The following is a 23792-nucleotide window of genomic DNA, read 5'->3' on the forward strand; positions in this document are numbered from 1 at the left end:
CTCAGGTGATCCGCCCGCCTTGGCCTCCCAAAGTGCTGAAGTGCTGAGCCAGCGGGCCCCGCCCAGACCTGCATTTTAACCTCCCCTCCACCCCGCGGCCCCGGGACCCTGGGCATCCGGAGGCTCACAGAGGCCCTGCTGGGATGTTCCAGGCGGATCACTGCACAGCCTTGCAGGCGGAGAGGAAGCCGTGCAGGGGAAGGGGAGGCCGTACAGGGGGAGAGGAAGCCGTGCAGGGGGAGGGGAGGCCGTGCAGGGGGAGGGGAGGCCGTGCAGGGGGAGGCGGGTCCGTGCAGGGGGAGGCGGGTCCGTGCATGGGGAGGGGGGGCCGTGCAGGGGGAGGCGGGTCCGTGCAGGGGGAGGCGGGTCCGTGCAGGGGGAGGGGGGCCGTGCAGGGGGAGGGGAGGCCGTACAGGGGGAGGGGGGGCCGTGCAGGGGGAGGGGGGGCCGTGCAGGGGGAGGGGAATCCGTGCAGGGGGAGGGGAATCCGTGCAGGGGGAGGCGGGTCCGTGCAGGGGGAGAGGAGGCCGTGCAGGGGGAGGGGAAGCCGTCCTGGCCCTTTTCCAGCTGGCTGCAGACAAGGGGCCAGCTCCCTCCTGGGGACCGGGAGCCGCGGTACAGGTGTGGTCGCTTCTCTTGGAGAAAGAGGCTGAGCTGACATCCTCGGGGCTGATAAAGAATGGGCTCCTCCTCCTGGGCGCAGCAGGCTCCGGGGACCCCTCTCTCCCTCCCGGTCCCGGCAGGAGGGAAGACCTGAGCTCATCTAGCTGGTGTTGGCTTAGGGTCTGGGAGGAAGGGCTTTTGGGAAGATGTAAATAAGAACAAAATCTGCAGCCACCTGGGAACCTGGCCTCAGTGTGGAAGAGAAGGAAGCAGGGTTATTACAGAACCTGGTGAAGGCAACGCGGGCAGCTGCCAGGAGCTGCACACCGAGAGGATCTGGTCCTTTCTTGCGGCCCAGGGAGACCAGGACCTTTCATTCTAGGCTGAAGATCAACAATTGGAATTCCGAACTCCCCCGGCGTGTGGGACTCGAGGTGGGTTTGCAGTTTGCAGTCACCTGAAGTTTGCCCCCTCTTCTCCCGGGGCTTCTTCCCTTCCTGTGTCCAATTTCTTTTTTCTTTTTTTTTTTGGGACAGAGCCTCACTCTGTCACCCGGGCTGGAGTGCGGTGGTGTGATCTTGGCTCACTACAGACCCCGCCTCCCGGGTTCAAGCGATTCCCCTGCCTTAGCCTCCTGAGTAGCTGGAATTACAGGCGTGCGCCACCACGGCCGGCTACTTTTTGTACTTTTAGTAGAAATGGGGTTTCACCATGTTGGTCAGGCTGGTCTCGAACCCCTGACCTCTGGTGATCCACCCGCCTCAGCCTCCCAAAGTGATGGGATTACAGGCGTGAGCCACTGTGCCCGGCCCCTCCAGGTCTCATTTCTAAGAGGAGGCCTCAGGTCCACCAGGAAACGTTCCTCAGATGTGAAACTGTCAACAGGCTGATTTCTGGGCTCAAGATCAACAATTCTAGTTGATTTGATGAAATCAATTAGATCTAATGATTTTAATCTTATCAATTTTAATCTAAATGATTAAAAAGCTTACATACATTGCCGGGCGTGGTGGTGGGCGCCTGTAGTCCCAGCTACTCTGGAGGCTGAGGCAGGAAAATTGCTTGAACCTGGGAGGCGGAGGTTACAGTGAGCCGAGATCGCATCATTGCACTCCAGCCTGGGCAACTAGAGCGAAACTGTGTCAAAAAAAAAAAAAAAAAAAAAAAATCGTACATACCCTTGGGCGCAGTGGCTCACGCCAGTAATCCCAGCACTTTGGGAGGCCGAGGTGGGCGGATCATCTGAGGTCAGGAGTTCAATACTAGCCTGGCCAACATTGTAAAACCCCGTGTGTACTCAAATATGCAAAAATTAGCCAGGTGTGGTGGTGGGCGCCTGTAATCCCAGCTACTCTGGAGGCTGAGGCAGGAGAATTGCTTGAACCTGGGAGGCGGAGGTTGCAGTGAGCTGAGATCGCTCCATCGCACTCCAGCCTGGGTAACTAGAGCGAAACGGTGTCAAAAAAAAAACAAAAAACAGTTATATACAGTTCAGAGGCAGAGAAATAATTTACAAGTTGTCTAAAATGCCCTTACGAAAAGGGTCTCTTATTTTCAACAGTATATTATATATATACACTGTTTTATATATATATATATATACTGTTATGTGTATATGTTATGTATATGTTATATATGTATATATTTGTATATGTTATATACATTATATATGTGTATATTATATATGTCACATACATTATATATGTGTATATGTATGTCATATATATGTATATATTCTGTTATATATGTGTGTGTATATATATATTATATATATATATATTATATATATATTTTATATATATATATATATTTTTTATATATATATATATTTTATATATATATATATATATATATATATATATTTTTTTTTTTTTTTTTTTGAGGCAGAGTCTTGCTCTGTCACCCAGGCTGGAGTGCAGTGGTGATACAGCTCTGATGAGTGGAGGAACACCAGGTTCTTCCTCTCGAGTCGAATTAAATAAGGCGACACGGACACACGAGGTGGCTCCGCGGTACAGAGACAGAGAAGCAGAGAAGAGGGCTCCAAACCCCAGGTGGGAGACCAGCCAGTGTTATGCGGTGCCTGGAGGAGGCGTGACTGATTTGCATAGCGCTCAGGGAATTGGTCTGACCAGGCCTGTCATTCACGCAGCCCGCGAAAAGTCTGGCCCGCCCACCCCGTCTCCGTAATATGCAAATGCAGGGCGCCATGATGTTTTACACGCCTGGGGGTAGTGGGGGCGGCCATGATGTCAGGCACAGATGGGGGCGGCCATGATGTCAGGCACAGGTAGGGACGAGAGCAAGAGGGCAACGGTGGGAATCGCCATGTTGGCTGGACCCAGCTAAGGGCTCGCATTTGCATATTAAAGGTTGCCAAGCCGGGTCTAAGAGCCAGGGCTTTCAGGCTAGACAAGAAACATTTTTTTGGAGCTGCGAAAAAACCTTTCAAGGACCCCTTTTCCTCTCTCTCTCTCTTTTTTTTTTTTTTTTTGAGATGGAGTTTCACTCTTGTTGCCCAGGCTGGAGTGCAGTGGCGGGATCTCGGCTCACCGCAACCTCCGCCTCCCGGGTGCAAGCGATTCTCCTGCTTCAGCCTCCCGAGTAGCTGGGATTACAGGCATGTGGCACCATGCCCAGCTAACTTTTTGTATTTTTAGTAGAGACGGCGTTTCTCCATTTGGTGAGGCTGGTTTCGAACTCCCAACCTCAGGTGATCCACCTGCCTCGGCCTCCAAAAGTGCTGGGAATACAGGCGCGAGCCACCGCGCCCGGCCCCCTTTTCCTCTCTATCTGCCTAAAATCATGTCTTTATAACTCCTACCACAGGGTCGCGGATCTCGGCCCACTGCAACCTCTGCCTCCCAGGCTCAAGCGATTCTTCTGCCTCAGCCTCCCGAGTAGCTGGGACTACAGGCCGTGACACTACTGCCTGGCTAATTTTTTTGTATTTTTAGTAGAGACGGGGTTCCACCATGTTGGCCAAGCTGGTTTTGAACTCCTGACCTCAAATGATCCACACGACTCAGCCTCCCAAAGGGCTGGGATTATAGGCGTGAGCCTCCCGGCACGACCTATTTATTTATTTCTTGAGACAGTTTCGCTCTGTCACCGAGGATGGATCGCAATGACGCAGTCTTGGGTCACTGCAACCTCTCTGCCTCCCAAGCTCAAGTGATTCTCCTGCGTCAGTGTCCTGAGTAGCTGGGATTATAGGCATCTGCCACCAAGCCCGGCTAATTTTTGTATTTTTAGTAGAGATGGGGTTTCGCCGTGTTGGCCAGGCTGGTCTTGAACTCCTGACCTCAGGTGATCTGCCCGCCTTTGCCTCCCAAAGTGCTGGGATTACAGGTGTGAGCCACGGCACCCGTTCTGCCACGGATCTGCCTGATTCTTTCCCCTCAAGAAGTTGATCTTGTCGCTTCTCATAATACGGCTGATGCTTAATGTCCTCAGTGAGCCCATCCATAGTGAGGGTTCAGTTTAGGGTCCTGTATGTGCTATCCACGTTCCCTTCCGGTACCATCACAGTCCTGGGGATGAACCTCAGATTTTTTTTTTTTTTTTTTTTTTTTGAGATAGAGTTCCACTCTGTCGCCCAGACTGGCGTGCAATGGCACAATCTCGGCTCACCGCAACCTCCGCCTCCCAGGTTCAAGCGATTCTCCTGCCTCAGCCTCTTGAATAACTGGGATTACAGGCGTCTGCCACCACGCAGTCTAGTTTTTGTATTTTTAGTAGAGACGGGGTTTCACCATGTTGGCCAGGCTGGTCTTGAACTCCTGACCTCAGATGATCCACCCACGTTGGCCTCCCAAAGTGCTGGAATAACAGGCGTGAGCCCCTGTGCCTGCTGATTTTTTATGAGTTTTAGCTTCAGATCTCCTATTTTTCTTTTTTTGTTCTTTTTTTTGAGATGGAATCGTGCTCTGTCACCCAGGCTGGAGTGTAGTGGTGCGATCTCGGCTCACTGCAATCTCTGCGTCCCGGGTTCAAGTGATTCTCCTGCCTCAGCCTGTGGAGTAGCTGGGATTACAGGCGTCCGCCACCACACCCAGCTATTTTTGTATTTTCAGTACAGTGTTTCACCATCTTGGCCAGGCTGGTCTTGAACTCCTGACCTCGTGATCCACCCGCCTCGGCCTCCCAAAGTGCTGGGATGACGGGCCTGAGCTCCTGCCCCCAGCCTCTCCTGGACTTTTTTCTTTTGAGACGGAGTTTCACTCTTGTTGCCCAGGCTGGAGTGCAGTGGCGTGGTCTCGATCTCCTGACCTCGTGATCCGCCCGCCTCGGCCTCCCAAAGTGCTGGGATTACAGGTGTGAGCCACCGCGCCTGGCCAGTATTTACACATTTTCTTAAGAAGGGGACGGCCGCAGTGAGGCAAAGGATGACGTGCTTGTGAGATTGAGTGAGGGCCTGGTAAGGCTGCATTTTATGTAAGATAAGTTGAACGTTCATTCATGGCTGTCATGATGCGAATTCAGCTTCCAGGGTTTCTCTGCAGTTCCCACAGCCGAGAGTGGGTCTGTTCGGTCCACTGGGGGCCTGGAAGTTTATTAATATTTCTCAGTGGTGGTGTGCACTCATGTCGTGTGTCTGTTATAAGAACAAGCAGGCCGGGCACGGTGGCTCACGCCTGTCATCCCAGCACTTTGGGAGGCCGAGGCGGGGGGATCACCTGAGGTCTGGAGCTCGAGACCAGCCTGGCCAACGTGGTGAAACCCCGTCTCTACTAAAAATACAAAATTACCTGGGCATGGTGGCGGATGCCTGTATTCCCAGCTACTTGGGAGGCTGAGGCAGGAGAATCGCTTGAATCCAGGGGGTGGAGGTTGCAGTGAGCCGAGGTCGCGCCACTGAACTCCAGCCTGGGCAACAGGAAAGCAACTCCGTCTCCAAAAAAAAAAAGAAAGAACAAAAGCAGTAAGAGAATAAATGATTACTCTGCACGTTTTTGCGTTGGATGCTGAGACAGCAATAGCCATGATCATTTAATGATTCTTCCTTTCTTTCTTCTTTTGTTTTCTTTTCTTTCTTTCTTTTCTTTTTTTGAGACATGGTCTCTGTTGCCTGGGCTGCCGTGCAGTGGTGCAATCTCAGCTCACTTCAACCTCTGTCTCTGGGGTACAAGTTATTCTCCTGCCTCAGCCTCCCGAGTAGCTGGGATTACAGGCACCTGCAACCACGCCAGGCTAATTTCTTTTTTGGATTTTTTATTAGGGACAAAGTTTCACCATGTTGGTCAGGCTGGTCTCGAACTCCCGACCTCAGGTGATCCACCCGCCTGGGCCTCCCAAAGTGCTGGGATTACAGGTATGAGCCACCACGCCCAGTCCCTTAAAAACAACAACAACAACGACAACTCTTTTCCCCCTTTTGTAAGCCTGGGAACCTTCCTCAGAAAGACTTCCTCCCCCAGAGCCCAATAGTGCGGCAGTTGCAGGCAGAGATCCCGTGGGGTCCCGGCTGGGAGGTGCAGGACCCAGGGCCCCCCAGGCAGTGCCTTACGTGGCTCTGCCATACCCAGGATGGAAGCCCTTAGAATCACCTGTGGCCCCTTTGCACGGCCCTAGGCTGAGGGGGTTGGCATTTGATCTCACAGTGGGCAGCTGCCCTGAAGGCAAGAGATGTGGTGCCATCACCCCAGAAAAGGGGCTTTGTGAACTCCTTGCGTGGGGGGGTGGTGTGTCAGGTAGCTCTGGGCCTCTCTCTCTCAGTTCCACATGCACGGGAAACAGAGAGAATTCTTCCACTACACTCTTAGGTTCTGCCCCTGAGGGCCTGCAAATTAAACTGACAAAAGACAGAGGAATGGGAGAAAAGGGTTTATTTCATAGGAATGTGGGGGCCTCACCGAAGTGACATGGAAATCCCAGGAGGTGGTCAGACAGAGAGGCTTACATACTATTTTATCAAAGGACGATGAACTTATGGGGACGTGCTTAGACAAAGGGGTTTGAGCTTCCCAGGAGGTACCTGCGGGAGGCGCACACGTGGGGGACCTCACTGAAGATAAGGGTTCCTGTCGCCAGCGTGTCATGTGGATTCCTCTCAGGGAGTCTCTGAGCTGATAAGGGTGTACCGTCATCTTCAGGGGTTGAGAGGGAGGTGGACACAGTTACAGGCTTCTGTCCCCTTTTTAAGCAAATTGGGGAGGGCAGAGGGTGTTTCTCGTAGCTGCCGCTTTGGATCAAAACAGTCCTTGCTCCAAAGCGGCCTGTTCCAGGGAGGCATGCTCTGGTCTCCTTCCTGCATCTCAGGACCTCCCTGTCCTCTCCCGCCCTCTCCACTTTCTTTTTTTTTTTTTTTTTTTTGAGACAGAGTCTTAGTCTGTTGCCCAGGCTGGAGTGCAGTGGTGTGATCTTGGCTCACTGCAACCTCCACCTCCCTGGTTTCAAGCGATTCTCCTGCCTCAGCCTCCCGAGTAGCTGGGATTAAAGGCGCCCACCACCACGCCCGGCTAATTTTTGTGTTTTTAGTAGAGATGGGGTTTTGCCAAGTTGGCCAGGCGGGTCTCGAACTGCTGACCTGAAGTCACCATAAAAAACCTCTTTTCCTCTTCTCCTTCCTCAGGTTGCCCAGGGCTCACCTCTGATGGGCGGGCAGGTGAGCGCTTCCAACAGCTTCTCGAGGCTGCGCTGCAGAAATGCCAACGAGGACTGGATGTCGGCACTGTGTCCCCGGCTCTGGGATGTGCCCCTCCACCACCTCTCCATCCCAGGTGAGGGCGGAGTGGGGCGGGAGCTGTCGCGTCTGCATTCCTCAGTGGGGATGCCGGCTGTAGGACCAATCCTGGGTGTAGGAAAATCCTAGAAAGCATACTGATGTGGACACACACATATGCACAGTGCACACGTGTGTGCATACACATATGTACATAGTCATGGACATGCACACATGCACACACAGGCATGCACACATGTGCACACGTATACACAGGCATATATGCACACGTGAGCATGTGCACACAGGTACACGAACACGTATACACACATGCACATATGCGTGCACATACGCACACATATGTACAGTCATGGACATGCACACACAGGCATGCACAAATGTGCACACGTATGCACAGGCATATATGCACACGTGCACACAGGTACACGAACACATGTATACACACATGCACATATGCGTGCACATATGCACACATGTACAGTCATGGACATGCACACACAGGCATGCACACATGTGCACATGTATACACAGGCATATATGCACACGTGAGCACGTGCACACAGGTACATGCACACATGTATACACACATGCACATATGCACACACATGCACACGTACACACATGTACATAGGCATGGACATGCACACACAGGCATGCACACGTGCACACGGATACACAGGCATATATGCACACGTGAGCACTGCACACAGGTACACGCACACACATATACACACATGCACATATGCACACATGCACACGTACACATATGTACATAGGCATGGACATGCACACACAGGCATGCACATGTGCACACGTATACACAGGCATATATGCACACGTGCACATAGGTACACACACGTATACACACATGCACATAGGCACACACACATGCACATATGTACACATGTCCATAGGCATGGACATACATGCACACACAGGCATGCACACACGTGCACACGTATACACAGGCATATATGCACACAGGTACACACGTATACACACATGCACATGCATGCACATATGCACACGTATGTACATAGTCATGGACATGCACACACATTCACACACAGGCATGCACATATGCGCACATGTATACACAGGCATATATGCACACGTGACCATAGGTACACACACGTATACACACATGCACATATGCACACACACGCACATATGCACACATACGCACGTGCATACTGTGTTACTCTGTTCTCACGCTGCTAATAAAGACATATCCAAGACTGGGTAATTTATAAAAGAAAGAGGTTTAATGGACTCACAGTTCCACCTGGCTGGGGAGGCCTCACAATCACGGCAGAAGGTGAATGCGGAGCAAAGTCACATGTTACATGGCGGCAGGCAGGAGAACGTGTGCCAGAGAACTGCCCTTTGTAAAACCATCAGCTCTCATGAAACCTATTCACGATCACGAGAACAGCATGGGAAAGACCCGCCCCGTGATTCAGTGACCTCCCTCCGGGCCCCTCCCATGACACATGGGAATTATAGGAGCTACAATTCAAGATGAGATTTGGGTGGGGACACAGCCAAACCCTATCACATACACAGATGCACATAGGCACACATGCAGGCACACACACAAACATACATACATATATGCACATGCACGCACACACAAATGCACACATGCACACATGCACATCCCCACACATATGCACATGGAAGCATACATGCACACACGCACATAGGTGTACACACATGCAGGCACATGTGGGTACATGTATACATGGACGTAGGCTCAATTACACACATGGATGCACACACACATGCATGCACATGTGCGGGTGTGTACACATATGCACATGCAACACAAGTGTACACATGTACATACACACATGTATACACATTTGCACCCGTGTGCACACATATACACATGCAGGTACACACATGTATACACATGCACATACATGCACACAGACACACATGTACACATATTTGCACCTATGCACGCAGAGACACGTGTATGCACATGCATGTATACACATATGTACACATGTACATGCATGCACACAAACATACACATGCATACATGTACACGCTTGCACCTATGCACATAGACACGTATACACACATGCACACATACACACATGTGTACACATGTACATACGTGTACAAGGCACACACGCACGTGCACACATACACACATGCCCATGCACACAGGAGCACATGCAGACAGGTGTGCACAGGCACACAGATACACACATGCACACACGTATACACACATGTCCATGCACACAGGAACACAGGTACACACGTTTAAACACAGGCACACACATGCACACATGCATATAGTCATGCAGACACACATACACATGTACACAGATATGTATTGTCAACCTAAGGAAAGAAACTTAGACAAAATTAATATAAGTAGGGGGTTTCTTTGAGGCACATTTGAGGACTGCAGCCCCGGAAACCCTCCAACTTGCCTTAGGAAGTGGCTGTGGAAAACAGCGTCGAGATGGGAGCTTCTAAAGAAAAACAAACACATCAGGAGTGGGGGTGATGATGAAAGCTGTTTCTCAGGAATTCATGTGGGTTACAGAAGTGGCACTGAGCACGGATCATGTTCTTCCTTGAGATGTAGGGAATGAGTCACGGTGCCCCAGTGTGACAGCCCGAGGTTAATTTTTTTTTGTTTTTGAGACAGAGTTTCGCTCCTGTCGCCCAGGCTGGAGTGCAATGGCCCCATCTCGGCTCATCGCAACCTCCGCCTCCCGGGTTCTAGTGATACTCCTGCCTCAGCCTGTCGAGTAGCTGGGATCACAGGCATGCACCACCACACCTGACTAAATTTTGTATTTTTAGCAGAGATGGGGTTTCACCATGTTGGTCAGGCTGGTCTCGAACTCCTGACCTCAGGCAATACGCCCGCCTCGGCCTCCCAAAAAGTGCTGGCATTGCAGACATGAGCTACTGCACCCGACGTCTTAGGTTAATTTGTAGAGACGCGGGGCATCCATCAGTCTAGAGTTGACATTGCAGGTACCGGATTACAGAAGGAAGAGGTTTATTCGGCCGGAGCGTTGGCAGACTTGCGTCTTAAGTGCCGAGCTCCCTGAAAAAGAAATTCTTGGCCTTTTTAAAGGCTTACGACTCTAAGGGGTCCACGTGAAAGGGTCATGATAGATCGAGCAAGCGTAGGGAACGTGACTGGGGGCTACATGCATCAGCTAACAGAACAGAAAGTTTTGTAATGCTTTTTCATACAATGTCTGGCATTTACAGATGATACAAGTGGTTTAGGTCTGGGGTTGATATTAGTATTATTTTAACTCCTAGGGCCGGGTGGTGCCAAGGTTGTCTGGCTTTTTATCTTACCTCTGTTTCTTTCCAACTTTTTGCTGTCTCCTGTCTTATAAACTAGGCAAGGTGGGGGTAGGAGGGCAGCAGGAGAAGTACTGGTCTCCTTCCTTAATACCTTAGCTCAAGATTGGGGGAGCAGGTGACTGTGGCTTCGTTCCAGTGCCTCTCTGGGTCTGGGGATTTAAAGGGGGTTCACGTTCCTCAGGGGATTTAATGGGGGAAGTCCGGGCGTGGTGGCTCACACCTGTAATCCCAGCACTTTGGGAAGCCAAGGCAGGAGGATCATCTGAGTTTAGGAGTTTGAGAGCAGCCTGGGCAACATAGTGAGGCCCCATCTCTGCAAATATATATATATATATACACACACACACATTTATATGTAAATATATATAAACATATAAATATATAAGTATATATAAATATATAAGTATATATAAATATATAAGTATATATAAATAATATATAAATATATATAAGTATATATAAGTATATATAAATATATAAGTATATATAAGTATATATAAATATATAAGTATATATAAGTATATATAAATATATATAAATATAAATATATAAATATATATAAATATATATAAATATATATATAAGTAAATGTATAATATATTTTATATTATACATTTACATATATACTTATATATATAATATATAAGTATACTTTTATATTATATTTATATAAACACATATACATGAATATATGTTTTATATATTTATATAAGTACATATTTATGCAAATAAATTATATAAATTTATATAAATGCATGTTTATGCAAATAAATATGTAACTATATATACTATATATTTATATGTTTATATGTAAATATATATGTCTTATATATATCATATATATCTTAAATATAGATATATTTATATCTATATTTAACAAATAACAACTACGTGTCATAGGCAGGAAATGCAAACGTCAGCCGTCAGTCAGACCACAAAGGTCTGTGTTTCTTGCGGCTACCGTAACAAGTGACCACACGTCGGGAGGCGACAAAGAACAGAGATTTACTCTCTCCCAGTTCTAGATACAGAAATCTGAAGTCAAGATATAGGCAGGACCACACGTCCTCCTGACGCTCTGGGGGAGGGTCCTTCCTGCCTCTCCCAGCTCCTGGGGGCTCCAGGCATCCCTGGGCTTGTGGCCCCATCACTCCAGTCTCTTCCTCCATCTCCACGAGCCCTTCTCTGTGCTGCGTCTTCTCGCTCTGTCTCTTAGATGGACACCTGTCACTGGATTTGGGGGCCCGCCCTACTCCAGGATGACCTCATTTCCACCTAATGATATCTGCAGACACCCTGTTTCAACACGGGTCCTGTTCCCAGGTTCCAGTGGACGTGAGTTTTGGGGGTCAGCGTCCACCCTTCCCGCCACGCCTGTGCCTGTGCTGTAGGCGGGCGACGGAGCGACTCACAGCAGGTGGCGGGGACGGGCCTGATGGTTACACGTCCGCGTGTGCTTTGCCCGCAGGGAGCCACGACACGATGACGTACTGTCTGAACAAGAAATCCCCCATTTCACACGAGGAGTCCCGGCTGCTGCAGCTGCTGAACAAGGCCTTCCCCTGCATCACACGCCCCGTCGTGCTGAAATGGTCCGTCACCCAGGTACGGTCTGCGCCCTGCGGTGTTGACGTGGCCTGTCAGCCAGGTAGGGTCTGAGTGGTGCCCTGTGGGCTCAGGAGGCAGACGGCGACTTCAGCTTTGCAGCACAACACAGTTCCTATCCCAGCAGCGGAGACAGGATTAAAACAAAACCTATTGCCCACCTGGACCCCTCTCCCCAAAAGCAGAAGCGAGGGGAACAGTGTTTCTATTTATTTTATTTTTATTTTTTGAGACAGAGTCTCGCTTCTCTTGCCCAGGCTGGAGTGCCGTGGTGCGATCTCGGCTCCCTGTGACCTCCACTGCCTGGGTTCAAGCGATTCTCCTGCCTCAGCCTCCTAAGTACATGGGTCTACAGGCACCTGCCCCAACACCTGGCTAAGTTTCTGTATTTTTAGTAGAGACAGGGTTTCACCATGTTAGTCAGGTTGGTCTCGATCTCCTGACCTCATGATCCACCCGCCCTGGCCTCCCAAAGTGCTGGGATTACAGGCGTGAGCCACCACGCCCAGCCCAGCGTTTTATTAAATGGCGTAAAGCTAATGCCGTGAGCATTGCGGGCCGCCACTGAGAGCTGCAGATGGAGAGGGTCTTGCCCTGTTGCATCCCAGCAGACACAACCCCTTTCTTTTTCTTTTTTTTATGAGATGGAGTCTCGCTCTATGGCCCAGGCTAGAGTGCAGTGGCGCGATCTCGGCTCACTGCAACCTCCGCCTCCCGGGTTCACGCCATTCTCCTGCGTCAGCCTCCCGAGTAGCTGGGACTACAGGTGCCCGCCACCACGCCCAGCTAATTTTTTGTATTTTTAGTAGAGACGGGGTTTCACCATGTTGGCCAGGATGGTTTCGATCTCCTGACCTTGTGATCTGCCCGGCTCGGCCTCCCAAAGTGCTGGGATGACAGGCGTGAGCCACCGCGCCCGGCCGAGACAACCCCTTTCACGCCTGCACTCAAGACAGACAAGGACTCATTTCTCGTGTGTTTAGGGCTGGAGATGGGTCTGTAGTTTGCATTCAGGCGCCTGCTAGTTCCTGGGAAACAGGGAGACAGGGCCCTTTCTCCCTAATAATCACATTCATTCATTCCTTTAGAGACAGAGTCTCGCTCTCTCACCCAGGCTGGAGTGCAGTGGTGCGATCTCAGCTTCCTGCAGCCTTGGCCTCCCGGGATCAAAGGATCCTCCTTCCTCAGCCTCCCGGGCAGCTGGGACTACAGGTGTACACCACCACACCAGGCTGATTTTTAAAATTTTTAGTAGAGGCCGGGCGTGGTGGCTCACACCTGTAATCCCAGCCCTTTGGGAGGCCAAGGCGGGCGTATCACGAGGTCAGGAGATCGAGACCATCCTGGTTAACATGGTGAAACCCTGTCTCTACTAAAAATACAAAAAATTAGCCGGGCGCGGTGGCGGGTGCCTGTAGTCCCAGCTACTCAGGAGGCTGAGGCAGGAGAATGGCATGAACCCGGGAGGCGGAGGTTGCAGTGAGCCAAGATCACACCACTGCCCTCCAGCCTGGGCGGCAGAGCGAGACGCCATCTCACAAAAAAAAAAAAAGAAAGAGGCCAGGTCCCCGGAGATCAGGTTTTCCAAATGCAGGTCCCCGTGGCTGCAGAGCTCCCAGCACGTACGAACAGCTGTCGTTACGACATCCACGTCCCAGTGGACGGCAGGACGTGTGGGTGGGCCAGCCTCGCAGCCCGTCCCTAAGCCCCCCAGATGCAGCACTCAGCCAGGCAGACACAACAGCAGCCTCTGTCCACAGGCGCTGGACGTCACGGAGCAGCTGGACGCCGGGGTGCGGTACCTGGACCTGCGGGTGGCCCACATGCTGGAGGGTTCGGAGAAAAACCTGCACTTTGTCCATATGGTGTACACAACGGCTCTGGTGGAGGTGCGGCCGGGCTGAGGTGGGACACAAGGGGGAGAGAGGGAGGTGGCCGGGCGCTGGTGCAGGTGCAGGTGCAGCCGGGCTGAGATGGGACCCGAGGGGGAGAGAGGGTGGTGGCCGGGCGCTGGTGCAGGTGCGGCTGGGCAGAGGTGGGACGCGAGGGGGAGAGAGGGAGGTGGCCAAGCTCCCTTGGGCATGAAACGGCCACATGCAGATCTGGACAAGAGACGCCCCGCCTTTAATGGGATGGTGACGTCACCTGTACACCCAGACGGGAGACGCTGACCCCGGCAATCCGTTACGGGGATTTCTTTTTTTTTGTTTTTTTTTTGGAGATGGAGTCTCGCTCTGTCCCCAGGCTGGAGTGCAATGGTGTGATCTCGGCTCACTGCAACCTCCGCCTCTTGGGTTCAAGGGATTCTCCTGCCTCAGCCTCCCGAGTAGCTGGGATTACAGGTGTGCACCACCACACCCGGCTAATTTTTGTATTTTTAGTAGACACGGGGTTTCACCATGTTGGCCAGGCTGGTCTCGAACTCCTGACCTCAGGTGATCCACCCGCCTCGGCCTCCCAAAGTGCTGGGATGACAGGCGTGAGCCACCGCACCCGGCCTTCCCTGTGTTGTTGGAATCGTGCAGGACTCAGCCCCTTGTCCCCCTCCCCAGGACACGCTCACGGAAATCTCGGAGTGGCTGGAGCGGCACCCGCACGAGGTGGTCATCCTCGCCTGCAGAAACTTCGAGGGGCTGAGCCAGGACCTGCACGAGTACCTGGTCGCTTGTATCAAGAACATCTTCGGGGACATGCTGTGTCCTCGTGGGGTGAGGAGGGCAAGGGCGTCCCCACGTCTCTCCCGGGTGTGGGTGCTGCCGTGATTCCTGTAGCAGGTGAAGCCGTCGAACAGGGCTCGCTGCTGTCCCACAGTGTGGGGGGCCCTGGCTGACCTGGTGGAGTGGCTCCCGGTGAGATCTGCTTCCCGTGACGGGTTTGGAAATGTGTGCAGCGTCATCCCAGCACTCTGGGAGGCCGAGGCGGGCGGATCACGAGGTCAAGAGATTGAGACCAGCGTGGCCAACACGGTGAAACCCCGTCTCTACTAAAAATACAAAAATTAGGCTGGGTGTGATGGTTCACGCCTGTAATCTCAGCACTCTGGGAGCCGAGGTGGGCAGATCACGAGGTCAACAGATCGAGACCAGCCTGGCCAACATGGTGAAACCCCGTCTCTACTAAAAATACAAAAATTAGCTAGGTGTGGTGGCAGATGCGCCGGATGCAGTGGCTCATGTCTGTCATCCCAGGACTTTGGGAGGCCAAGGCGGGCGGATGATGAGGTCAAGAGATTGAGACCATCCTGGCTAACACGGTGAAACCCCGTCTCTACTAAAAATACAAAAAAAAAATTAGCCGGGCGTGGTGGCGGGCGCCTGTAGTCCCAGCTACTCGGGAGGCTGAGGCAGGAGAATGGCGTGAACCCGGGAGGCGGAGGTTGCAGTGAGCCGAGATCGCGCCACTGCACTCCAGCCTGGGCGACAGAGCGAGATCTGTCTTAAAAAATAAAAATAAATAAATATATAAAAATAGAGACAGGGTCACCCTATGCAGTCCAGGCTCGAATTCCTGGCCTCAAGCGATCCTCCCACCGTGTCCTCCCAAAGTACCGGGATTACAGGCATGAGCCACTGCCCCGGCCATACTTTTTTTTTTTTTTTTTTTTTTTTTGAGACGGAGTCTTTCTCTGTCCCCCAGGCTGGAGTGCAGTGGTGCAATCTCGGCTCACTGCAAGCTCCGCCTCCCGGGGTTCACGCCATTCTCCTGCCTCAGCCTCCCGAGTAGCTGGGACTACAGGCGCCTGCCAACACGCCCGGCTAATTTTTTTGTATTTTTAGTAGAGACGGGGTTTCACCGTGTTAGCCAGGATGGTCTCGATCTCCTGACCTCGTGATCCGCCCGCCTCGGCCTCCCAAAGTGCTGGGATTACAGGCTTGAGCCACCGCGCCCGGCTGCCCTGGCCATACTTAATTAATTTATTTATTTGAGAGGGAGTCTCACTCTGTCATCCAGGCTGGAGTGCAGTAGTGAAACCTCAGCTCACCGCAACCTCCGCCTCCCAGGTTCAAGCGATTCTCCTGCCTCAGCCTCCTGAGTAGCCGGAACGACAGGTGCCCACCACCACACCTGGCTAATTTTTGTATTTTTTAGTAGAGACGGAGTTTCACCATGTTGCCCGGGCTGGCCTCAAACTCCTGACCTCAGGTGATCCACCTGCCTCGGCCTCTCAGAGTGCTGGGATGACAGGCGTCAGCCACCGCTCCCGGCCAGAATTTCGTTTTTGGTTTATACTCGTGTGTTGAGCTTGTGTCCCGACTTCCCCGCCCTCCTCTCTCCCGGGTGCCCCCCGTGTCCTCGGCTCTCCTCTCTCCCCTGCACCCCTGAACTCTGGTCCTTTGCAGGAGGTGCCGACGCTGAGGCAGTTGTGGTCCCGGGGCCAGCAGGTCATCGTCTCCTATGAGGATGAGAACTCCTTGGGCCGGCACCACGAACTGTGGCCAGGAATCCCCTACTGGTGGGGAAACACGGTGAAGTCCGAGGCCCTCATCCGATACCTGGAGACCATGAAGACCTGCGGCCGTCCAGGTACCAGGTCGCCCCTCGTGGGGGTGGATCCCACACAGCCTCCCGTGACGCCCTGCGGCAGGCCGGATCCACGTGGACTTGCCTTCACTTTTACGTGAAAACAATTTAAAAGGAATGCATGAGCCGGGCGTGCTTAACCCTGCACCTGTAATCCCAGCACTTTGGAAGGCCGAGGCGGGCAGATCACGTGAGGTCGGGAGTTTGAGACCAGCCTGACCAACACAGTGAGACCCCATCTTTGCTAGAAATAAAATTTAGCGGCCGGGCGCAGTGGTTCACGCCTGTCATCCCAGCACTTTGGGAGACCGAGGCAGGTGGATCACCTGAGGTCGGGAGTTTAAGACCAGCCTGGCCAATGTGATGAAACCCAGTCTCTACTTAAGAAGCACCCAGGGAGAAGGCAGTCCATCTACATTGGCCAGGGGAGGGATCAACAAGGTGTGGCCCATCCACGAGGTGGAATATTACGCAGCCATGAAAAAGAATGAGGCTCTGACGCAGGACGCAGCGGGGCAGGAACCTGAAGACATCACACTCAGTGAGAGAAGCCAGACACCAAAGGACACATAGTGTGTGAATACGTTTACAGGAAATGCCCAGAACAGGCCAGTCCAGAGACAGAAAGAGGATTTGTGGTTGCTGGGGGGCTAGGGAAGGGAAATGAGGACTGACTGCTTCATGGAAACAGGGTCTCCTTTTAGGGTGACGACAATGTTCTAGAACTAGGGAGAGGTCGGAGTTGCACAACGTGAATCCACTTTAGTTTTTTTAGTTAATTCTTTGATAGAGAAGGGGTCTCACTGTATTGGCCGGGCTGGTCTCAAACTCCTGGTGTCAGCCAGGTGCAGTGGCTCACACCTGTGATCACAGCACTTTGGGAGGCCAAGGTGGGTGGATCACCTGAGGTCAGGAGTTGGAGACCAGCCTGGCCAACATGGCGAAACCTCTTCTCTAGTAAAAATACAAAAATTAGCGGGCACAGGCCACGCACGGTGGCTCACGCCTGTAATCCCAGCACTTTGGGAGGCCGAGGCAGGTGGATTACTTGAGATCAGCAGTTTTAGACCAGTCTGGTGAAACCCCATCTCTAGTAAAAATACAAAAAAAAAAAAAAATTTAGCTGGGCGTTGTTGCAGGTGCCTGTATTCCCAGCTCCTTGGGAGGCTGACGCAGGAGAATCGCTTGAACCTGGGGGGGGCGGAGGCTGCAGTGAGCCGAGATCGTGCCATTGCACTCCAGCCCGGGTGACAGAGCGAGACTCCGTCTTGGAAAAAAAAAAAAAAAGGTAATTTTATTGTATGTGAATTTCACCACAATTTTTGTAAAAAAGCCACTGAGGGGCTGTGAGGTGCAGGCAGCATTGGCAGCCACTGCCCCGTGTCCTCCAGAGGCAGCAGCCTGAGGGAGGGAGGGAGGAAGGTCCTCCCCACGGGGATGGTGGCAGGTGGGGCCGTCTCGGTCCTGCAACCTGGTGCTGGGTTCTCTGAAGGTGATTTTCACGGCCGCGAGGGCTGCATCCCACAGGGGCAGCGTAAAACCCAGTCACAGGCCGGGCAAAGGAGCAGGTTTTTTCAACTTGATCTCTTGCCTTCACACGTGAACGAGGTTAGATACTTCAGAAATGTCTTTTTTTTTTTTTTTGAGATGGTGTCTCACTCTTGTTGCCCAGGCTGGAGTGCAATGGTGTGATCTCGGCTCACTGCAACCTCCGCCTCCCGGGTTCAAGCCATTCTCCTGCCTCAGCCTCCTGTGTAGCTTGGATTACAGGGATGAGCCACCACGCCTGGCTAATTTTTTTTGTGTTTTTAGTAGAGACAGGGTTTCACCATGTTGGTCAGGCTGGTCTTGAACTCCTGACCTCGTGATTCGCCCGTCTCAGTCTCCCAAAGTGTTGGGATGACAGGCGTGAGCCACGGTGCCCGGCAGAAAACTTTTTTTTGTTTGTGTGTTTGTTTTTTGAGACAAGAGTTTCGATCTTATTGTCCAGGCTGGAGTGCAATGGTGCGATCTTGGCTCACTGCAACCTCTGCCTCCTGGGTTCAAGCCATTCTCCTGCTTCAGCCTCCCACCACGCCCGGCTAATTTTTTTTATTTTTAGTAGAGACGGGGTTTTTCCATGTTGGTCAGGCTGGTCTCGAACTCCCTACCTCAGGCAATCGGCCCACCTCGGCCTTCCAAAGTGCTGGGATTACAGGCATGAGCCACTGCACCCGGACTTTTTTTTTTTTTTTTGAGACGGAGTCTTGCTCTATCTCCCAGGCTGGAAGTACAGTGGCGCGATCTCAGCTCCCTGCAACCTCCACCTCCCGGGTTCAAGCATTTCTCCTGCCTCAGCCTCCCGAGTAGCTGGGATAACAGGCACCTGCCACCACGCTGAGTTAATTTTTTGATGTGTTTTTACTGGAGAAAGGGTTTCAGCGTGTTGGTCAGGCTGGTCTTGAACTCCTGACCTCAAATGATCCACCCGCCTCGGCCTCCCAATGTGCTGGGATGACAGGCGTGAGCCACCGTGCCCAGCCTAGAAATAAATGTTAAAAACCACTGAGAGAAGTTGGCCTTAAACGTCTGCTGACTTTGCCGTCTCTGGCCATGGAGTCAGTCCAGCTGGTCAACACAGGGGCACTGGCACCTACCTCTGCGGGAGCTTCTTCAAACACGGCTTGCAGACTGCATCCCTCTGCCCCCACAGAGATTCTGGTTCAGCAGATCTAGGTGGAGCCCCTAAATTTGCATTTCTAACTATTGCAGGGACCCCGCTTTGAGAATCGCTGGTCAACATCAACTGCCCCTATAAGCCTCGTAACAGATGGCACAGACTTAGTGCCTAAGATGACAGCATTCTTCCCTGTTTATCACATGGGGGATAAGCATGTGGACATCTCTGGGGCCGTTATTCTGTCTGCCACATGGGATTAGGATGTGGGCGCCTTTGGGGCTGTTATTCTGTCTCCCACACGGTGTTACGATGTACCCACCACGTGTTTTTTTTGGGGGGGGGATGGAGTCTCGCTCTTGTCACCCAGGCTGGAGTGCAGTGGAGCGATCTCAGCTCACCGCAGCCTCCGCCTCCCAGGTTCAAGTGATTCTCCTGCCTCAACCTCCCGAGTATCTGGGATTACAGGTGCCCACCACCAAGCCCGGCTAATTTTGTATTTTTAGTAGAGATGGGGGTTTCTCCATGTTGGTCAGGCTGGTCTCGAACTCCCAACCTCAGGTGATCCGCCCCCACCTCGGCCTCCGGAAGTGCTGGGATTACAGGCGTGAGCCACCGCGCCCGGCACCACCCACCACGCGTTATAACCAAAGTTCACCTGATTTCCTTGTTGGACATGTTGCTTTTTCAACTCTCAATTCCTGAGACGCGAACCTCTAACAACGTGACCAGGAGGGACAGACAGGCGGGTGACGCCTGTGATCGTGTAACCTCTCCCCACCCTCACCGTTGCAGGAGGGTTGTTCGTGGCCGGCATCAACCTCACGGAGAACCTGCAGTACGTTCTGGCGCACCCGTCCGAGTCCCTGGAGAGGATGACGCTGCCCAACCTTCCGCGGCTGAGCGCGTGGGTCCAAGAGCAGTGCCCGGGGCCGGGCTCACGGTGCACCAACATCATCGCGGGAGACTTCATCGGCGCAGACGGCTTCGTCAGCGACGTCATCGCGCTGAACCAGAAGCTGCTGTGGTGCTGACGGGACCTTCTGAAGTTCAGGACGCCGCGGCTGTGGTTTCACCCCCGACTTTCCAAGTACTGTGACTTTGTTTGGGCCAAATATTGGTGATCATAGGACGGATGATAATATCTTTACCTTTCTTTTTCTTTAAAATACAGATGGGGTGGCCGGGCACGGTGGCTCAGGCCTGTCATCCCAGCACTTTGGGAGGCCGAGGCGGGCGGATCACGAGGTCAGGAGTTCGAGACCAGCCTGACCAGCATGGTGAAACCCTGTCTCTACTAAAAATACAAAAATTAGCTGGGTGTGTGGTGGGCGCCTGTAGTCCCAGCTACTCGGGAGGTTCAGGCAGGAGAAATGCTTGAAGCTGGGAGGTGGAGATTGCATTGAGGTGAGATCGCGCCACTGCACTCCAGCCTGGGTGACAGAGCGAGACTCCATCTCAAAAAAAAATAGAGGTGGGGTCTCTGTTGGCCAGGTTGGTCTTGAACTCCTGGCCTCAAGTGATCCTCCCACCTCCGCCTCCCAAAGTGCTGGGATGACAGGTGTGAGCCACTGTGCCTGGCCACCGATATTTCTTTTAATTATGTTTAGGAACAGGGTCTTGCTCTGTCACCCAGGCTGGAGGGCAGTGGTACAGTCATATCTCACTGCAGCCTCAACCTCCTGGGCTCAAGTGACCCTCTCAGCCTCCCACGTAACTGGGACTCCAGGGACACACCCCCACTCCCGGCTAATTTTTGTATTTTTGTTAGAGACGGAGTTTCACGATGTTTCACGTCTGGTCTCAAATTCCTGGGCTCCAGTGATCCTCCCACCTTAGCTTTCAGAGTAGCCAGGATCACAGGCATGCACCACCATGCCCAGCTGAGTTTATTTTTTTGTAGAGATGTGGTCTGGCTATGTTGTCCAGGGTGGTCTCAAACTCCTGGGCTCACGTAATCCTCCCACCTCAACCTCCACCATAGCTGGGACCTCAGGTGTCAGCCACCACACCCAGCTAATTATTATTTTTTTTTTGTAGAGATGGGGTCTGACTCTGTTGCTCAGGCTGGTGTGTAGTAGGAGAACAGTCATAGCTCAGTGTAACCTTCAACGCCTGGGCTGAAGCAATCCTCCCGCCTTGGCTTCCCAAGTACCTGGGACTGTAGGTGTAATTATACCTATAATAATTACCCACTACGTCCAGATAATTACTATTATTATTAGTAGTAGGAGTATATGTTTGAGATGGAGTCTCGCTCTGTCGCCCAGGCTGGAGTGCAATGCTGCAATCTCGGCTCACTGCAACCTCCACCTCCCGGATTCAAGCGATTCTCCTGCCTCAGCCTCCTGAGTATCTGGGATTACAGGCACCCGCCACCACACCCGGCTCATTTTTGTATTTTCAGTAGAGACGGGGTTTCACCATGTTGCCCAGGCTGGTCTCGAACTCCCGACCTCGGGTGATCCATCCGCGTTGGCCTCCCAAAGTGCTGGGATCACAGGCGTTGAGACACTGCGCCCGGCCTCAAGCCAGTATTTTCCCGGCCCTAAATCATTCCCGGCTGGGTCCCGGCCCAGTAGAGCCTGCCCCACAGTCCAGAGTCCAGCTGAAGTGTTCCAAAGTTGTTAACCCTCAGCCATTCCCCAGGCCCCGGAAAGGGCTCTTCCCTCGTTCATTCCTGCCTCCCAAGCCAAACCCAGGTACACGCTTGTGCCCTGTGTGGTGTGGCAGCCTCTTCTCTCGGGAAGGGTCTGGAGTAATTTATTTCAGTGGCTTCTCCGTGCTCGTCGCAGTCACCTCCGTGAATTAAAGTCCTGTGGGTACACGGGACACCACACCCCACGGAAGGTGCCCCCAGTCCGTGTGGGAGACCCGCTGGTTTCTCCAACAGGTTTCTTTCTGCCTCTGAAGCGTGAACAGTCCTAGTTTCAGACGCAGATCGTGCAAATACCTTTTTTTTTTTTTTTTGAGATGGATTTTCCCTCTTGTTGTTCAGGCTGGAGTGCAATGGCACGATCTCAGCTCACTGCAACCTCTGCCTCTCGGGTTCAAGTGATTCTCTGCTTCAGCCTCCCGAGGAGCTAAGATTACAGGCGCATGCCACCATGCCTGGTTAATTTTGTATTTGTATTTTTTGAGAAGGGGTTTCGCTCTCGTTGCCGAGGCTGGAGTGCAGTGGCGCGATCCCGGCTCACTGCAACCTCCACCTCCCGGGTTCCAGCAATTCTCCTGCCTCAGCATCCTGAGTAGCTGGGATTACAGGCACCTGCCACCACGCCCGGCTAATTTTTGTATTTTTAGCAGAGACGGGGTTTTGCCATGTTGGCCAGGCTGGTCTCGAACTCCCGACCTCAGGTGATCCTCCCGCCTCGGACTCCCAAAGTGCTGGGATGACAGACGTGAGCCACCGCGCCCGGCCTATACCTCATTTTCTACATGTCGCTTATTGGAGCTGGTGGTTCAAGCCACCATTTTTACTCCCCTTTCCCAAGCAAATCGTGCATTTCTTTCATCGTCTAACAAGACACTAGTTGTTTCTCAGGATGGTCGTCGAGGGTTATCGAGTCCACGCTGGAACAGCTTCTCTTTGGGACCTAATGACTCATTTTCCAAAAATCCGCTTCTACTTTTGGTACCCGGTTGCCACGGTGAAACTACGGTGCCCCACATCCAGAAAGACGCACTCCTGTGCCACAACCAGCGGCTACCTCAGCGCCACGACTCTGCTGGATCAGGGCTCGGGCAGGCCCCGCGGAGATGAAGGAAGAATTTGCAGGGAGCCTCCCTGACTTCCATCGGCTGTGAATCCTCGTGTGTCAGGAGTGTATCCACAAAATCTCCGAATTCATACAGATCGTTTAAATAAATGAACGTCATTAAAGTCAAATATGTGTATGAATTTTATTACTGCCTATGCAGCCAAGACCCCTCTGGTGGCTTTCAGGATAGCACGCAGGAGGCATCTTCAGAAAATGTTAATTCAGGAGGCCGGGCACGGTGGCTCACGCCTGTAATCCCAGCACTTTGGGAGGCAGAGGTGGGCGGATCACAAGGTCAAGAGTTTGAGACCAGCCTGATCGACAGTGAAAATACAAAAATTACTAAATATACAGAAATGTATAAAATAATATACAAATTATAAATATATAAAAATAATAAAAATATAAACAATTAGCCGGGCGTGGTGGCAGGTGCCTGTAGTCCCAGCTACTCAGGAGGCTGAGGCAGGAGAATGGCGTGAACCAGGGAGGCGGAGGTTGCAGTGAGCCCAGATCGCGCCATTGCACTGCAGCCTGGGCAACAGAGTGAGACTCCATCTCAAGAAAAAAAAAAAAAAAAAGAAAATGTTAATTCAGGCCGGGCGCAGTGTCT

General features: G+C 52.2%; 1 protein-coding gene across 4 annotated transcripts; it reads left to right on the plus strand.

Annotated features, from left to right (window-relative positions):
• The first annotated feature begins 588 nt into the window (after positions 1–588).
• LOC129476693 (PI-PLC X domain-containing protein 1) lies at positions 589–23513 on the plus strand. Of its 4 annotated transcripts, none has more exons than XM_055269573.2 (7): positions 589–1037; positions 7178–7325; positions 12105–12241; positions 14002–14130; positions 14794–14949; positions 16582–16765; positions 20214–23513. In XM_055269573.2, exons 2-7 carry the CDS (start codon positions 7199–7201, stop codon positions 20450–20452), a joined length of 972 nt encoding a protein of 323 aa, XP_055125548.1. In that variant the 5' UTR covers positions 589–1037; positions 7178–7198; the 3' UTR covers positions 20453–23513. The 4 variants fall into 4 exon arrangements, with proteins under 4 accessions (XP_055125548.1, XP_063491561.1, XP_055125550.1 ...); XM_063635491.1 differs by lacking the exon at positions 589–1037 and adding an exon at positions 2637–2657; XM_055269575.2 differs by lacking the exon at positions 589–1037 and adding an exon at positions 2872–2893.
• Positions 23514–23792: the final 279 nt, after the last annotated feature.

The sequence above is a fragment of the Symphalangus syndactylus genome, chromosome Y (genome assembly GCF_028878055.3).
Source record: "Symphalangus syndactylus isolate Jambi chromosome Y, NHGRI_mSymSyn1-v2.1_pri, whole genome shotgun sequence".
In the NCBI taxonomy this organism is placed as follows: Eukaryota; Metazoa; Chordata; class Mammalia; order Primates; family Hylobatidae; genus Symphalangus; species Symphalangus syndactylus.

Bases quoted from the DNA above. Each gene is read 5' to 3' on its own strand.
- LOC129476693 (XM_055269573.2), top strand. From the start codon at position 7,199: ATGGGCGGGCAGGTGAGCGCTTCCAACAGCTTCTCGAGGCTGCGCTGC. The intron at 14,131-14,793 runs GTGCGGCCGGGC...CCCCCTCCCCAG, and splicing joins ACACAACGGCTCTGGTGGAG to GACACGCTCACGGAAATCTC. The intron at 14,950-16,581 runs GTGAGGAGGGCA...GGTCCTTTGCAG, and splicing joins ACATGCTGTGTCCTCGTGGG to GAGGTGCCGACGCTGAGGCA.